General features: G+C 39.7%; 1 protein-coding gene across 22 annotated transcripts in view; it reads right to left on the bottom strand.

Annotated features, from left to right (window-relative positions):
* The window catches only part of PRRC2C (proline rich coiled-coil 2C), a 106,726-nt gene that overhangs the window by 30,702 nt on the left and 56,903 nt on the right, over positions 1-19,121 (bottom strand). For 19 of the 22 annotated variants that reach the window (XR_012422036.1, XM_005539987.4, XM_045392758.3 and 16 more), the window contains exons 17-20: positions 17,018-17,226; positions 13,018-13,172; positions 5,116-6,013; positions 2,142-2,227 (exon numbers count right to left, since the gene is read on the bottom strand). Coding sequence is in view for 21 of the 22 variants with exons in the window: in XM_005539987.4 (XP_005540044.2) it covers positions 2,142-2,227; positions 5,116-6,013; positions 13,018-13,172; positions 17,018-17,226 (1,348 nt within the window). In the remaining variant the exon portion in view is untranslated. The remainder of the gene's footprint in view (positions 1-2,141; positions 2,228-5,115; positions 6,014-13,017; positions 13,173-17,017; positions 17,227-19,121) is intronic. The other 3 variants (XM_005539979.5, XM_074010873.1, XM_074010851.1) reach the window with 1 other exon arrangement.

Raw genomic sequence — 19,121 nt, 5'->3', positions numbered from 1 at the left:
TGGTGAAAATCAATCTCCACAGATATGGAGAGAAAATGGTACTCATCTTTCCTTTCATTTTCTCTTAAACTCACTCTTTCATCCAGGCTTTCATCCCTACTACTCTACCAATAATGTTCTTATCAAAGTCATCAGTGACCATCATATAACTCCAACTATCAATTGAACACTTATATTAATTGACCTGCCAGCAGCCATCTGACACACTTAATCTATTCCTTCTTTGAACTTATCTTTCACTTGCCTTTTAGGATACTTCTCTAATCACTTAGCTTCTCTAATTCCTACATTTCCTGGAGTCAGAAAGCCCCAAGACTTAATTTTTGACTCTCTTTCCTAACTACTCTCATTCTCCCTTGGTAACCTTATACAATTCTATCACTTTAAACATCATCTATATGCTAACAATTTCAAATTCGTTATCTTCAAACTAGATGAACTCTTCTGAACTACAGACTCATATCCAACTACCTGACATTTCCACTAAGAGATATAATAAGCATCTTAAATCTAACATGTCAAAAACTGAACTTATCTTCACCCCGAACCGGATCCATTTAGAACGTTCCAATCTCAGTTACTGAAAATTCTAGTATTTCCTACTGTTCAACCCCAAAATTTTGGTGCTAACTTTAACTCCTCTGTCCCTTTTCATACCCCATTTAACATTTTAGTAAATCTTGTCAGCTTAATCTTCAAAATACTCAGAAACTATTTCTCATGACCTTTCATGCCACTTCCCAGGTTTTAAGCTATCATCATTTGATTATTGTAATATTCTAACTTCTACACTTGCCACCTATGGATTATTTTTCACAGACCACCCAGAATAATTTTAGAAGTCAGATCCTGTCACTCCTTGCTCAACATCCTCCAATGTCTTCCTACCTCTTCCATAGGCCCTGTAGGATCCACCTGCTACTCAGGTGTGACCTCCAACTTCATCTATTCTCTTTCCATCTCTTATTTCACTCCAGCCACATGGACTTCCCTGAACTTCCTCAAACAAACCAAGCGTGCTGCTGTCTCATGGCATTCGTATTTGCTACAATCTGAACCTGGTATCTCCTTTCCTCAGACATTCGAATAGCATGCTCTCTTATCTCCTTCAAGTCTTTAACTCAAGCATTATCTAAGTAGGCTTTTGTGGTCACCCTAAACTGTCTTTGTGAACCATGGAAAATTCCTTATGTACCTTCCCTGCTTTGTTTTTCTCCACAGTGCTGATCACCATTAAACACACAATATGTTTTTTTATTAGTGCTTTCTCCTCACAGGACAATGGAAGTTCCATGAGGGTAGGGCTTTCTGACTGTTTTTAGTACCAGTTTTGTAAGCCCACAGGTTAGAACACTACCTAGAATAGTGTGAGTGCTTAATAAATTTTCGTTCAATGAATGAATGAAGAATCACTGACCCCTAACAGTCATTTACCAGTATCACATTTGAGAAATTATGTTAGAATAACAATCTGCTATAAACAGTTTCTAAATACTTATATTACTTAAGTCCTCAAGATAGAAATATGGGAGAAAAGTCCAGAAAACAATAACTGCACTTTTACTTTCTGTATCATTAAAATTTTGAGACTAAATTGAAAACAAGTGTTTAATGCCTAAAAGTGACACATCTTATAAATGTAAAGATGTAGCAGCCAAAGTATTCAAACCTCAACCCAGACCTAGTAAGTCATGAACTATGGGCATGGGGCTCAGCAATCTTAAGTTTTAATTGCCCTCCAGGTTAATTCTGAGGCATGTTATAAGTTTTGTTTTGCTTTCCAGATGGGGTCTTGCTCTATCACCTAGGCTGGAGTACAGTGGCACAGTTATGACTTTACTGTAGCCTTGACCTCCCAGGCTCAAGTGATAGTCCAACCTCACCTCCAGAGTAGCTTAGACTACAAAAGCACATGCCACCACAACCGGCGATTTTTTGTTTTGTATGTAGAGACAGAGTTTTCCTACATTGCCCAGGCGGGTCTCACTATGTTGCCCAGGCTGGTCTCAAACTCCTGGACTCAAGCAATCCTCCCACCATGCTAGGATTACAGGTATAAGCCACCACACCCGGCCACACTGAAGTGCTAGGGAAAACCCAGCACGCTGACCCCACCAATGCTGTTAAAAGCCTATTCCTACCTCTGATGAAGCAGCTGATCCAAACGATGTTAAGGGCTTATTCCATGCACTGACTGAAGGTGGCTGTGGTGGACTAATGGGACCTACTGGAAAGAAGAAGCCATAGGAAACACGATTAAGATTTAGAGTCTAATAATCTCTAACTCATTTAACCCTTTCCTTAATCTCCTATTGTTTGGCTATTACTAGCCAGCCAATAAAACAATCACTTTTCAAATCACACTTTACAAAGATTATGTATCAACATACAGGCATACCTCAGAAACATTGTGGGTTCAGTTCCACACCACTACAATAAAGCAAGTACTGCAATAAAGCAAGTCACACTAATTTTCTGGTTTCCTAGTGCATATCAAAAGTTCTGTTTCCATTATACTACAGTCTAATATGTAATAGCATCATGTCTTTAAAAAGGTACATACCTTAAAAAAAAAAAAAAAAACTACCACTAAAAAAGAAGCTAATCATCATGTTAGTCTTTGAATCGTAATTTTTTTGCTGGTGGAGTCCTGCCAGTGGAGACGTCGATGGCTGCTAACTAACCAGGATGGTGTTTGCTGAAAGCTAGCATGGCTGTGGCATTACTTAAAATAAGACAACAATGAAGTTTGTAACATTGACTATTCCTTTCATGAATGACTTCTCTGTAGTATGTGATACTGTTTACCCATACGGTAGAACTTCTTTAAGAACTGGAGTCAATAGTCTCAAATCCCATTGCTGTTTAATCAACTAAGTTTATGTAATATTCTAGATCCTTTGCTGTCATTTCGACAAAGTTCACAGCATCTTCACCAGGAGATTTCATCACAAGAAACAACTTTCTTTGCGTCAGAGTTATTTCCTCCACTGATGTCTTGAATTCCTCCGAGTCATCCGTGAGAGTTACAATCAATTTCTTCCAAACTCCTATTAATGTTGATATTGTGAAATCCTTCCATGAATCACTAATGTTCTCAAAGGAGTCTAGAATGGTAAATCCTTTCCACATGGTTTTCAAATTTCTTTGCCCAGATCTATCAGAGGAATCACTGTCTATGGAAGCTGTAGCCTTAGAAAATGTATTTCTTAAATAACAAGACTTGAAAGTCTAAATGCTCCTTGATCCATGGGCTGCAGAATGGATGCCATGTTGGAAGGCATGAAAACAACATAAATCTTCCTGTATTACCTTCATCACAATTCTAGGGTTTCCAGATGCCTTGTCAACAAGCTTATATTTTGAAGGAAAGCTTTTGAGCATTTTTCCCCCTGAGCAGTAGGTCTCAACAATGGGCTTAAAAATAATAGGTATGGGCTGGGCATGGTGGCTCATACCTGTAATTCCAGCACTTTGGGAGGCTGAGGTGGGTGGATCACCTGAAGTCAGGGGTTCGAGACCAACCTGGCCAACATGGCAAAACCTTGTCTCTACAAAAAATACAAAATTAGCCAGGCAGGGTGACGTGTGCCTGTAGTCCCAGATACTCAGGAGGCTGAGGCAGGGGGAACTGCTTGAACCCAGGAGGTGGAGGTTGCAGTGAGCCAAGATCGCGCCACTGCACTGTACTCCAGCCTAGGTGACAAGAGTGAAACTCTGTCTCAAAAAAAAAAAAAAAAAAAAATTAGGTATGCCATTTTGTAAACAGATGTGATGTCATCTAGGCTTTGTTGTTACATTTCTAGAATACAGGCAGAGTAGATTTAGTATAATTTTTAAGGGCTCTAGGATTTCAAACATGGTAAATGAGCACCGGCTTCAGCTGCAAGTCACCAGATAAATTAGCCCTTAACAAGGGAGTCAGCCTGTCCTTTTAAGCCAGGCATTGACTTCTCCTCTCTAGTCATGAAAGGCCTAGATGGCATCTTCTTCCAAAAGAATGCTGTTTCGTCTACATTAAAAATTTATTATTTAATGTAGCCCCCTTCATCAATTATCTCAGTTTTGGATCTTCTGGATAACTTGCTGCTTTACCTTGCACTTTAATGTGATAGAGGTGGCTGCTTTCCTTAAACTTCCTGAACCAACCTCTGCTAGGTTCAAACTTTTCTTTGGCAGCTTCCTCACCTCTCTCAGGCATCACAGAATTAAACAGAGATGGGGGTCTTGCTTCGGATTAGGCTTTGGGTTAAGGGAATGGTGTGGCTGGACTGACCTGCTACCCAGACCACTAAAACTCTGTATCAGCAATAAGACTGTTTTACTTTCTTATCATTAGTATTGATTACTGAAGTAGCACTTAACTTTTGACCTATCTTGGCTTTCACCATGCCTTCTTCACTGAGCTTAATCATTTCCAGCTTTTGATTTAAAGTCAGACGTACATGACTCTTCCATCCACTTGAACACTTAAAAGCCACTAGAGGGTTATTAATTGGCCTAATTTCAATACTGTTGTGTTCTTAAAGAATGGGGAGGTCCAGGAGAGGTAGAGACCAGGGTACAGCTGGTCAATGGAGTGGTCAGAACACACAAAACACTTATCAATTAAGTTCACCATCTTATTTGGGTGTTCACGGTACCCTAAAACAATTACAGTATCAAAGATAACCGACCACCATAACAGATAAATGATGAAAAATTTGACACATTCCAAGAATGACCAAAATGTGACACAGAACATGAAATGAGCACATGCTGTTGGAAAAATGACACCAGAAGACTTGCTTGACGCAGTTACCATGAACTTTTAATTTTTAAAAATGCAGTGTCCACAAAGTGTAATCAAATGAGGTATGCATGTACAAGTCTCCCCCAAACATTGCCTATTATTTTCTCATCAACACAAAATTATTTCCATAAAATATAATATGCTTGTTAAACATGCTTAAAACAAAAATTTTAAGAAAGTTAAGAGAGGATTACTATTACTTTTTCCTACAATAAAAAAATGAGATGGCTAGAAAACACTTAATGAGTACATAAATAAAATTGAACAGAAACCTCAGTATTCCCATGCCATTCCCCACCCCTCACTTCTCTTTTGTAACTTACATTTCTTAGAGATATCATTCAGCACAGCTGGTGGGGCCACCTTGTTATCCCATAATTCAGCTGTCAGAGTGCCATGTGACTGTGGGGTCTGGATGGATTTTCCTGAGGCTACGTAATCTGTGCCATTAGGTGTTTGAGCTGAAGGCAGCCTAATTGACGGTGGCGGCTGTTTTGAAGACTGTGATGGAGTCTGTAGTGGATTCTGGACTGGTTTGTGGGTCTGTGTCTGAGTCTGGGCTGGAGCAGGCGGGGCGGAAGTTGGGGCTGAGACTGGGGTGGTGGCTGGGGCTGGGGCTGAGGCAGGGGCAAGTGGGACTGAGGCAGTTGGGGCTGAGGCTGGGATAGTTGGTGCTGTGATGACTGGGGCAGCTGGGGAAGAGGCTGCTGGGGCTGGTGTTGGAGCTGAAGTTGGTGCTAGGGCCGAAGCAAGAATGGGAATTGAGGCTGAGGCAAGAATGGGGACAGAAGCTGGAGTTGAAACTGAGGCAAGGATGGGGGTTGGAGCTGGGGCTGAGGCTGGAGCTGAAGAAGAGGTTATAGCTACAGCTGAAGTAGAGGCTGGAACTGAAGCTGAGACTGAGGCTGAGGCTGAAACTGGAGCTAAGGGTGAGGCTGGAACTGGAGCTGAGGTTGAGGCCAGAACTGGAACTAAAGTTGAGGCCGGAACTGGAGCTGAGGTTGAGGCTAGAACTGGAGTTAAGGTTGCTGGAACTGCAGCTGAGGTTGAGGCTGGAACCGAGGCTGAGGTTGAAGGTGGAAGTGGAGCCGAAGCTAGAGGTGGAACTGAGGCTGAAGACTGTGCTTGCTGGATTCCTGTAGCCTGTTTTTTGGCAAATCTTGGAGGAAGCTTAGAAGTCTGGCTTCTTCCTTTTTCATTTGCATTCTTTTTGTTCCAGACCTTAAAAAATTAACAGGGACAATTTTTGTCAAAAATGCAGCTGAAAGCAACAGTTCATAAATGCAACTTTTAACAAAACTAACTCCCACTAACTTGGCTGCTTTACTTTGCAAAATAGGTACTCAAAATACAAAATGTCAGGGTTGCTAATAAGATTTTAAATGATGAGAAGCCAAGATGATATTGAGACAAAAGACAAATAGGTATTGTACATTCTCGACATACCAGTACACAATTCTGAAATTCAAGAACTAAGAAAGTTTGCAGTAAATTCATTTGGCAACAAACCTTAACTAAGCTAACAAAATGCGACTTACAGTCTTAACTCATATATTTGCCACAGACATTAATTTGGGCAGTGTGGCTGGTATGTTATGATACAGGGGAGATGCACTACTATTTTACCTTCCTAAAAAAATGACTTCTGAAAATTTGGTTCCAAAGGTTATATGCAATTAAACGAATAATTTATCTTGATTCACACCGTGTATTTAAATGAACTAATATAGATTACAACAGATACTTTTGTAGGCCAGGAATCCAAAATCTACTGGTTCGTGACATTTGTGTTCATTAGCTTTCCAAGATAATTTAAAATCAACTCAACTTTGCCTTGGGGCAAATAAGGTATCCCTAGTATACAATATGTTGTTAAAGTAAAGATGGTCTTGAGGAAGTAGCAGTTGCCATTCCAAGATGGTCAAATAGGAAAGGCTCCGGTCTTCAGCTCGCAGTGTGATCAACGCAGAAGATGGGTGATTTTTGCATTTCCATCTGAGATACCTGGTTCATCTCACTGGGACTGGTTGGACAGTGGGTGCAGTTCAAGGAGGGTAAGCCAAAGCAGGGCGGGACATCACCTCACCTGGGAGGCACAAGGGGTCAGGGGATTTCCCCTTCCTAGTCAAGGGAAGCCATGACAGACTGTACTTGGAAAATCGGGACTCCCGCCCTAATACTGCACTTTCCCAATGGTCTTAGAAAACGGCAAATCAGGAGATTATATCCCGACCCACGAAGCCTTGCTCACTGCTAGGGCAGCAGTCTAAGATCAAAGTGCGAGGTGGTAGCTTGGCTGGGGGAGGGGTGTCCGCCATTGCTGAGGTTTCAGTAGGTAAACAAAGCAGCTGAGAAGCTCGAACTGGGGGAAGCCCACCCGCATTTCAACCAGGTCTGCCTGCCTCTGTAGACTCCACCTCTGGGGGTAGGGCATAGCTGAATAAAAGGCAGCGGAAACTTCCGCAAACTTAAATGTCCCTGTCTGACTGCTCTGGAGAGAGCAGTGGTTCTCCCAGCATGGTGTTTCAGCTCTGAGAACAGACTGCCTCCTCAAGTGGGCCCCTGACCCCCGTGTAGCCTAACTGGGAGACACCTCCCAGTAGGGGCTAACACCTCACATAGCCAGGTGCCCCTGAGACAAAGCTTCCAGAGGAAGGATCAGGCAGCAATATTTGCTGTCCTGCAATATTTGCTATTCTGCAGCCTCCGCTGGTGATACCCAGGCAAACAGGGTCTGGAGTGGACCTCCATCAAACTCCAACAGACCTGTAGCTGAGGGACCTGGCTGTTGCAAGGAAAAGTAACAAACAGAAAGGAACAGCATCAACATCAACAAAAAGGACATCCACACCAAAACCCCATCTGTAGGTCACCATCATCAAAGATGAAAGGTAGATAAAACCACAAAGATGGGGAGAAACCAGAGCAGAAAAGCTGAAAATTCTAAAAAGCAGAGCGCCTCTTCTGCAAAGGATCGCAGCTCCTTGCCAGCAATGGAACAAAGCTGGATGGAGAATGACTTTGACGAATTGACAGAAGTAGGCTTCAGAAGGTTGGTAATAACAAACTTCTTTGGGCTAACGTAGGATGTTCAAACCCATTGCAAGGAAGCTAAAACCCTTGAAAAAAGATTAGACGAAAGGCTAACTACAATAAACAGCGTAGAGAAGAACTTAAATGACCTGATGGAGCTGAAACCATAGCACGCGAACTACGTGACACGTGCCCAAGCTTCAGTAGCTGATTCGACTGAGTGGAAGAAAGGGTATCAGTGACTGAAGATCAAATTAAAGAAATGAAGTGAGAAGAAAAGTTTAGAGAAAAAAAGAGTGAAAAGAAACGAACAAAGTCTCCAAGAAATATGGGACTATGTGAAAAGACCAAATCTACATTTGACTGGTGTACCTGAAAGTGATGGGGAAAATGGAACCAAGTTGGAAAACATTTTAGGATATTACACAGGAGAACTTCCCCAACCTAGCAAGGCAGGCCAACATTCAAATTCAGGAAATACAGAGAACACCACAAAGATACTCCTCGAGAAGAGCAACCCCAAGACACATAGTAGTCAGATTCACCAAGGTTGAAATGAATGAGAAAAATGTTAAGGGCAGCCAGAGAGAAAGGACGGGTAACTCTCAAAGGGAAGCCCATCAGACTAACAGCAGATCTCTCCACAGAAACTCTACAAACCAGAAGAGCGGGAGCCAATATTCAACATTCTTAAAGAAAAGAATTTTCAACCCAGAATTTCATATCCAGCCAAACTAAGCTTCATAAGTGAAGAAGAAATAAAATCCTTTACAGACAAGCAAATGTTGAGAGACTTTGTCACAATCAGGCCTGCCTTACAAGAGCTCCTGAAGGAAGCACTAAATATGGAAAGGAACAAGTGGTACCAGCCACTGCAAAATCATGCTAAATTGTAAAGACCATCGATGCTAGGAAGAAACTCCATCAATTAATGGGCGAAACAACCAGCTAACATCATAATGACAGGATCAAATTCACACATAACAACATTAACCTTAAATGTAAATGGGCTAAATGCCCCAATTAAAAGACACGGACTGGCAAACTGGCTAAAGAGTCAAGACCCATCAGTGCGCTGTATTCAGGAGACCTATCTCACGTGCAGAGACACACATAGGCTAAAAATAAAGGGATGGAGGATGATCTACCAAGCAAATGGAAAACAAAAAACGCAGGGGTTGCAATCCTAGTCTCTAATGAAACAGAGTTTAAACCAACAAAGATCAAAAGAGACAATGAAGGCCATTACATAATGGTAAAGGGACCAATTTAACAAGAGCTAACTATCCTAAGTATATATGCACCCCATACAGGAGCACCCAGATTCATAAAGCAAGTCCTTAGAGACCTACAAAGGGACTTAGACTCCCACACAATAATAATAGGAGACTTTAACACCCCACTGTCAATATTCGATCAACAAGACAGAAGGTTAACAAGGATATCCAGGACTTGAACTCAGCTCTGCACCAAGTGGACCTAATAGACTTGTACAGAACTCTCCACCCCAAATCAACAGAACATACATTCTTCTCAGCACCACACTGCACTTATTCCAAAATTGACCACATGGTTGGAAGCACTCCTCAGCAAATGTAGAAGAACAGAAATCACAACAAACTGTTTCTCAGACCACAGTGCAATCAAACTAGAACTCAGGATTAAGAAACTCACTCAAAACCGCTCAACTACATGGAAACTGAACAACCTGCTCCTGAATGACTACTGGGTACATAACGAAATGAAGGCAGAAATAAAGACACAACATATTAGAATCTCTGGGACACAATGAAAGCAGCGTGTAGAGGGAAATTTATAGCACCAAATGCCCACAAGAGAAAGCAGGAAAGATCTAAAATCGACACCCCAACATCACAATTAAAAGAACTAGGAAAGTGACAGCAAACAAATTCAAAGCTAGCAGAAGGCAAGAAATAACTAAGATCAGAGCAGAACTGAAGGAGACAGAGACAAAAAAAACCCTTCAAAAAAAAAATCAATGAATCCAGGAGCTGGTTTTTTGAAATGATTAACAAAATTGATAGACTGCTAGCAAGACTAATACACAAGAAAAGAGAGAAGAATCAAACAGACACAATAAAAAATGATAAAGAGGATATCACCACCTATCCCACGGAAATACAAACCACCATCAGAGAATACTATAAACACCTCTACGCAAATAAACTAGAAACTCTAGAAGAAATGGATACATTCCTGGACACATACACCCTCCCAAGACTAAACCAGGAAGAATCTGAATCCCTGAATAGACCAGTAACAGGCTCTGAAACTGAGGCAATAATTAATAGCCTACCAACCAAAAAAACTCCAGGACCAGACGGATTCAGAGCTGAATTCTACCAGAGGTACAAAGAGGAGCTAGTACCATTCCTTCTGAAACTATTCCAATCAATGGAAAAAGAGGGAATCCTCCCTAACTCATTTTATGAGGCCAGCATCATCCTGATACCAAAGCCTGGTAGACACACACAAAAAATATAATTTTAGACCAGTATCCCTGATGAACATCGATGTGAAAATCCTCAACAAAATACTTGTCAACCAAATCCAGCAGCACATCAAAAAGCTTATCTAATAAGATCAAGTTGGCTTCATTCCTGGGATGTAGGGCTGGTTCAACACATGCAAATCAATAAATGTAATTTATCACATAAACAGAAGCAAAGACAAAAACTACATTATCTCAATAAATGCAGAAAAGGCCTTCGACAAAATTCAACAGCCCTTCATGCCAAAAACTTTCAATAAACTAGGTATTGACGGAATGTATCTCAACATAATAAGAGCTATTTATGACAAACCCACAGCCAGTATCATACTAAATGGGCAAAAAACTGGAAGCATTCCCTTTGAAAACTGGCACAAGACAGGGACGCCCTCTCTCACCACTCCTATTCAACACAGTGTTGGAAGTTCTGGCTAGGGCAATCAGGCAGGAGAAAGAAATAAAGGGTAGCAATTAGGAAAACAGGAAGTCAAACTGTCCATGTTTGCGGATGACATGATTGTATATTTAGGAAACCCCATCGTCTCAGCCCAAAATCTCCTTAAGCTGATAAGCAACTTCAGCGAAGTCTCAGGATACAAAATCAATGTGCAAAAATCACAAGCATTTTTATACACCAATAACAGACAGAGAGCCACATCATGAGTGAACTCCCATTCACAATTGCTTCAAAGAAAATAAAATACCTAGGAATCCAACTTAACAAGGGATGTGATGGACGTCTTCAAGAACTAGAAACCACTGCTCAACGAAATAAAAGTGGACACAAACAAATGGAAGAACATTCCATGTTCACCGATAGGAAGAATCAATATCATGAAAATGGCCATATTGCCCAAGGTAATTTATAGATTCAAAGCCATCCCCATCAAGCTACCAATGTCTTTCTTCACAGAATTGGAAAAAAACTACTTTAAAGTTCATACAGAAACAAAAAAGAGCCTGCATTGCCAAGACAATCCTAAGCAAAAAAAACAAAGCTGGAGGCATCACGCTACCCAACTTCAAACTATACCACAAGGCTATAGTAACCAAAACAGCATGGTACTGGTACCAAAACAGAGATACAGACCAACGGAACAGAACAGAGGCCTCAGAAATAATACCACACATCTACAACCATCTGATCTTTGACAAACCTGACAGAAACAAGAAATGGGAAAACGATTCTCTATTTAATAAATAGTGCTGGGAAAACTGGCTAGCCATATGTAGAAAGCTGAAACTGGATCCCTTCCTTACAACTTATGCAAAAATTAATTCAAGATGGATTAAAGACTTAAATGCTAGACCTAAAACCATAAAAACTCTAGAAGAAAACCTAGGCAATACTATTCAGGACAAATGCATGGTCGAGGAGTTCATGACTAAAACACCAAAAGCAATGGCAACAAAAGCCAAAACAGACAAATGGGATCTAATTAAACTAAAGAGCTTCTGCACAGCAAAAGAAACTACCATCAGCATGAACAGGCAACCTATAGAATGGGAGACAATTTTTGCAATCTACCCATCTGACAAAGGGCTAATATCCAGAATCTACAAAGAACTTAAAACAAATTTACTAGAAAAAAATCAAACAACCCCATCAGAAGTGGGCAAAGGATATGAACAGACACTTCTCAAAAGAAGACATTTATGCAGCCAACAGACACATGAAAAAATGCTCATCATCACTGGCCATCAGAGAAATGCAAATCAAAACCACAGTGAGATACCAACTCACACCAGTTAGAATGGCAATCATTAAAAAGTCAGGAAATAACAGGTGTTGGAGAGGATGTGGAGAAACAGGAACACTTTTACACCGTTGGTGGGAGTATAAACTAGTTCAACCACTGTGGAAGACAGTGTGGTGATTCCTCAAGGATCTAGAACTAGAAATACCATGTGACCCAGCCATCCCATTACTGGGGATATACCCAAAGGATTATAAACCATGCTGCTATAAAGACACAGCACATGTATGTTTACTGCAGTACTATTCACAATAGCAAAAACTTGGAACCAACTCAAATGTCCATCAATGACAGACTGGATTAAGAGAATGTGGCACATATACACCATGGAATACCATCCAGCCATAAAAAAGGATGAGTTCATGTCCTTTGTAGGGACATGGATGAAGCTGGAAACCATCATTCTCAGCAAACTATCGCAAGGACAGAAAACCAAACACTGCACGTTTTCACTCATAGGTGGGGACTGAACAATGAGAACACTTGGACACAGAGGGGAACATCACACACCAGGGCCTGTTGTGGGATGGAGGAGGAGGGAGGGATAGCATTAGGAGAAATACCTAATGTAAATGATGAGTTAATGGGTGCAGCATACCAGCATGGCACATGAATACATATGTAACAAAACTGCACGTTGTGCACATGTACCCTAGAACTTAAAGTATAAAAAAAAAAAAAGAAAAAAAAGATGGTCTTTGCTATAAGTCAAAATATAAGGAGCTACAGTCCTTATATTTTATTTAAAATTTCCTTTGATTCCGGTCAAAATGATTTAAAGTTGGGAAGATGATGTCACTCTTAACACCTGAATAATGAATACAGTCTTGACATTACAAGTAGATAAAAACCTTGAACATTTGCTGATACACTTTGGGCAACAAATGTAAATAACCAGCAACAAGTTGAAACCAGATTTAAACCTGTATGACTTGTTCTTCCTTCTTTCGGCGTTCTTCATCCTGTAAACGTTTTTGTTGTTTTTTGGATACCACTTCAGTAAAACCATCATCATTCAAATTTGACTGGGGATCTTCAATTACTGTTACTTCAGGATGATCATCAATTATAACAACACCTGTGGGTGTGGAAAAGGATTTAAGATATTTTCTGTTTTTCAAATGTTTCCCACCCTATAGCATGGCCATTCATTGTAAAGATTTGAAAAGATTTCATACACTTAAAAGTTAAAAATAAAAATCCTAAAACTGGCCAGGTGCAGTGTCTCACGTCTGTAATCCCAGCACTTTTGGAGGTCAAGATGGGCATACTGCTTGAGGCCAGAAGTTCGAGACCAGCATGGCCAACATGACAAAACCCTCTCTCTACTAAAAATACCAAAATTAGACGAGTGTGGTGGTATACACCTGTAGTCCCAGATACTTGGGAGGCTGAAGCACAAGAATCATTTGAACCTGGAAGGTGGAGGTTGCAATGAGCTGAGACCATGCCACTGCATTCCAGCCTGAGTGACAGAGTACGACTCTGTCCAAAAAATCCTAAAAATATCGTTTTAAATGATATAGTTAAGTAATATAGTGGTAATGCCTTAAAAAAGAAACAAAATCAAAATTTTCCTATGAACTAACCTCTATCTCTTAGCCTCAGATCTGTATAGTGCTTTAAAAGATCTACAAAACATTCTACCTCATTTGCATCTAACCATTCTAAGAGGTGGCTGTTACTATTATTTTTCTTTTTCAAAAAATGAAATAAACTGGCTTAGTGCTTCAGCATATTGGGAGGCCGAAGTGGGAGGATCATTTGAGGCCAACAGTTTCACACCAGCCTGGGCAACATGGGGAGACCCTGTCTCTACTCTAAAACCAAACATATAAATAAATAAATAATGTTTTAAAAAATGAAATAAGCTGATTTAAGGTAAGATGACCGGCCTAGATGGTCTTATGACTCTTAATGTCTCTGTTTTATGTAGACCCTTGTCTACAGTGTGGAGTTTTAAAAAATAAATGTGTTATGGGCAACGTAGTGAAACCCTGTCTCTAGAAAAAATGTAAAAATTAGCTAGGTGCACGCCTGTGGTCCCAGCTACTCGGGAGTCTGAGGTAGGAGAATGACTTCAGTTGGAGGGGTTGAGACGGCAGTGAGCTGAGATCATGCCACCGCACTCCAGCCTGGGAGAGCGAGACCCTGTCTCAATCAATCAATTAAAATAAATAAATGTGTAAGCTGCGTGTGAATGTAAGATGGCATAGGTGAACACATACCAAAATCATCTAGGTGATGAATAACTCAAGATCATTTTTCAACTTCTTTTCCCACTAACCACTACTTTGTCTATCTTAAAATTATCCTATATCCCAGTCAGTACGTGAAATATAAATCCATCAAATAATATTTCCAAGAAAAATTAAATTACTTCAGGTAATGTAATTTTTTATTATAGGTATAATATCTGAACAATAAGTGTAAGTATCGAGAAAGAGTGAAGCAATTTAAAGAAATTATTTAATTTTCAAACAATATACAATATTTTAATTGGAAATTACACATACAATAAAAATATTTTTCTTGGAAACAATAAGTATACAATTCAGGATGGTGATAACTTGTTGGGTACAGCAACAAGGGAAGGTGATACTTGTTAGGTATAGCAACATAGGTATGATCAGGGAATTGGTGAGAGAAACTATCTACAAACAATTCTTCTAAAATAGTTAAAACTTAGCATTAACATACACTGAGAGATGAAATGAAAAATGACTACTGGCTTTCACTCCTTAGAAACTGGCTGGGCATGGTGGCTCACACCTGTAATCCCAGCACCTTGGGAGGCCAAGGAAGGCAGATCACATGAGGTCAGGAGTTCACGGCTAGCCTGGCCAACATGGTAAAACCCTGTCTCTACTAAAAATACAAAAAAAATTAGCTGGGCATAGTGGCACGCGCCTGTAGTCCCAACTATTCAGAAGGCTGAGGCAGGAGAATCATTTGAACTGGGGAGGTGGAGGTTGCAGTGAGCTGAGATTATGCCACTGCATTCCAGCCTGGGCCACAGAGTAAGACTCTGTCTCAAAAAAAAAAAAAAAAAAAAAAAAAAAAAAAAAAAAAAAAAGGAAATTTGATTTCAAAAGAAAAAAAACCCCAGTTGATTCTGATTTATAAGACAAGTCTACTTGTTTTTAAAATCCTTTTAAAAATCATGAACTCTGTAAAATGAAGCATATTCTCATGTCAATGAAATGTCTGAGTCAAACACTTCAAAGGATGTCATGCACACATTACTTCAGACTGATGGAAAGACCTCATCATAATTCTAATATCATCTCAGTTTTTCACTTACACTAAAATGTGTGTGCGTAAAGCCTATCTTATTATTTCAACTTCCTTATTTCACTCAACTACATGTAGCATTTATGGAAAATTTGAACACTACATTTTAGTTTCCAGTGCCCTCTTCTTTTTACCATTTTAGGTTAGGCATATTACTTAAAAATAATGTTACCAGGAAAAAGAACTAAAGGTGACTAACTCTTAAAGATAACTTTAATGAGTTGAAGTGAATAGCTTAATTTCTATCACCACTTCAGAAATATAATTTTTATCTGTTTTTATGTCTTTTTTTTTTTTTTTTTTTTTAACAGGCAAGCGCCACCATGCCTGGCTAATTTTGTATTTTTAGTAGAGACGAGGTTTCTCCATGTTGGTCAGGCTGGTCTCATACTCCTGACCTCAGGTGATCCACCCAACTCGGCCTCCCAAAGTGCTGGGATGACAGCCCTGAGCCACTGCGCCGGGCCTAGTGGCTCACGCCTGTCATCCCAGCACTTTGGGAGGCCAAGGCGGGCGGATGGCTTAAGCTCAGGAGTTCGAGACCACCCTGGACAACATGGCGAAAACCCATTTCTTCGACAACAAAAAATTAGCTGGACATGGTGGCTCATGCCTGTAGTTCCAGCTACTCGGGAAGCTGAGGCTGGGGAATTGCTTGAGTCTGGGATGCAGATGTTGCAGTGAGCCGAGATTGTGTCACTGCACACCAGCCTGGGCAACAGAGTAAGACTCTGTCTCATAACAAACAAACAATGAAGAATTTGCATTGCTCACAAATTTCCAGGTAATGCTGATGATGTGGGGACCACGCTTTGAGAACCACTGGTCAAAAAATAATGTCCATGAGCTGTGCTCAAATCAGGGCTTAATATGTACAAATAACCATTAGGCAGATGAAAGAAAAACCTCATCTACATCTCTCATACTAGAATAACCGCAACTAACCCAACTTTCCTATTACTACTATTATTACTACTATCTGAGCTATCTGGTCTTAACTTAGTAAATATCTCGATTTTATTCAGTATTTCCAGTTTCATCCAAATGAATGGCAAATAGTACATTTTACATGTATAAATGTCTATACACAGATACTCCTTGTCTGTTTCCTCATCTAGTATTTTCTTGTTGCTTGTATTATCTTTCACATTTGATCCTCTATTACTTCATGGCTTTCCCAGTTACCCACAGTGACACTGCCTCTTGTCCTATTATTTATTTTGTATTTGCTGTATCTTAGACACCAATTTTACCAAGGACATAATTCACCAAGTTTAACATTTAGTTCCTTTTGTTTTTAATAATACATCTATACCAATATAACTAAGAATCAAATTTCTGTGCTTTCTCAAATCTGGCAAACTAGAGTGTTATTTTCTTCCTCTTTTTTGGAAGAACAGTGCAATGCTACTGGATTATTTTTAATAAAAATTTTATTAAGCATTCAAGGCTACACTAAAAGCTGGAGTTATTTTAGTTTAAGTTCAATTAGTTAGTATTTCATAATCAGCCACTATGTATACCTTGAATGTCCAACTCTTTCCTTCTTGGAAAACTTCTTTAATTGTGGCATCTACATTTTAAAATGTAACAAATAAATAAATAAAATGAAAGAAACCTAAGACATACTTGCATAATTGTTGAGATCAAACTGAGACAGAGCATCCACTTTCTCTTTAGGTTTTTTAGGACCTGGTTTGGGGTCTTCTCTTTTTTTCCCAGTAGAATCTTTGGAGTTCTTTTGTCCTGTACCATTGGGTACTCCTTCCTGATGGTGTGCAGAGCTGCCATTGACGAGGTCAACCCCAGTTGTGCCTGCAGGCTGGTCATCAAATGGCCTACAAAAAGATGACTTGAGGTATTACTATTTCCACCTATCCGAACAAAAGAAAAATGCTCTTATTGGCAGTTTCTAAAGTTCATTCTAAGATGAAACACTGCTGGGATAGAAAACTAACTGTAACCAAACAAGCATTAGTGACTTTTGTTGAATACAACCTTACTAAAACTGGGTTTCCCAAGAAAGTAGACTAGCTCCCTAGAGTTCTTTCCAGTAATTAAATTCTAGAATTCTAATTATACCTGAAGTTCTTAAAGAATCTATTTGTCTATCATATTATAAATGAGCTAATTAACACTGTTTATAGAACATTTCTGTGATCCAAGCAAGTTCAAAGTATTCACAAATGGATGCTCTCCAAAAGTGGGCAGCATATGAAAATAAAAATTTTTAAAAAGCATTCTATATTTACAACTATGTAGATTTAAAAAAAGTAATCAGATTTACACATTGATATAATTATTTTAAAAACCTTAATATAGAAATAATTCACTTCACAAACCAAATGTATCCCCCACAGTTCTTATTTCCTAAAAGAATAATTTCAGGTTGATTTTTTAAAATTTCCAAGTGAAAAGGATCATGGGAAATGGGTTTACTAATACATTTTCATCCTAGCCTATAGTATTACTCAAGATAAAAGCTTACCATGTCCCTGGCCATAACCTCAAACATTTTAGGAATGACTTCATTTCTTCTACATGGTGCTCTTATAAAACATTTAATTATAATCGTCACTGCCATTTCCATAGGTTCAAAGTTGTTGCTACCTATCTAGGTGGCACAAAAATCTTGCTACTTAGTTGAGATTTACATGGCACAAAAATCATATCAAAACTTTGAGTATTGTTACTTAAAATTCTAATTGTTTGGTTACAGGAAATAAACTATTCTATTTATTTTGGTTATCCTGATTCTCTTGGAATTTTAAGGGAATCAAATTCCAAGTAAAAATTTCCTCTTTCTAAATTATCTGGAAGAGCAAGTATATCTTCTCTAATGCTGTGGTTTGAACGTATCCCTCAAAAGTTCATGTGTGGGGCCGGCACTCTGGGAGGCTGAAGTGAGCAGATCACCTGAGGCCAGAAGCTCGAGACCAGCCTAGCAAACATGGTGAAACCCTGTCTCTTCTAAAAATACAAAAATTAGCTGGGCATGGTAGTGCACGCCTGTAATCCCAGCCACTAGAGAGGCTGAGCCAGGAGAAATGCTTGAACCCAGGGGGGTGGAGGTTGCAGTGAGCCGAGATTGTGCCACTGTACTACAGCCTGGGTGACAGTGAGACTCCATCCCCCACCTGCCCCATCAGAAAAAAAAAAAGAAAAGAAAACGTTCATGTGTTGGAAACTTGGTCCCTAATGCCAGTGCAGCAGTGGTGAGCGGTGAGAACTCTGGGAGGTGATTATGTCATGAGGGCTCTGCCCTTCTGAATGGATTGATCCTTAACAGGTTAATGAATGGGTTATCAAGGGAGTTGGTTAGTTATCATGAATGAGTCTGTTATAAAAGCCAGTCCTGCCATCTCTTGTGAGCCCCCTCACCATGTGATAAGCATGGTGCCTTGGGACTCTGCAGAGTCTCTACCAACAAGAAGGCCATCACAAGATGTGGCCCCCTCAACCTTGGACTTTGCAGCCAAGAGATATGCAAGAAATACATTTCTTTTCTTTATAAATTACCCAGTCTCAGGTATTTAGTTATATCAACAGAAAACAGACAAATATACCTTACGAGTATAGTAACCTGAAGTGCTAAGTATGTAAACCTAAGGAACTCAGATTAATACCATACAGTCCAAATAAATTCTTAAATTCTTATCAGCTCAGGCTGCAAACCTGGCAATTGCTCTAAAAGCAGGGCACACATAATAATGATTACTTACTATATACCAAG

Source organism: Macaca fascicularis, chromosome 1 (genome assembly GCF_037993035.2).
Source record: "Macaca fascicularis isolate 582-1 chromosome 1, T2T-MFA8v1.1".
In the NCBI taxonomy this organism is placed as follows: domain Eukaryota; kingdom Metazoa; phylum Chordata; class Mammalia; order Primates; family Cercopithecidae; genus Macaca; species Macaca fascicularis.
Note: the sequence above shows the minus strand (reverse complement) of the source record. Positions and strands in the feature narration are given on the sequence as shown.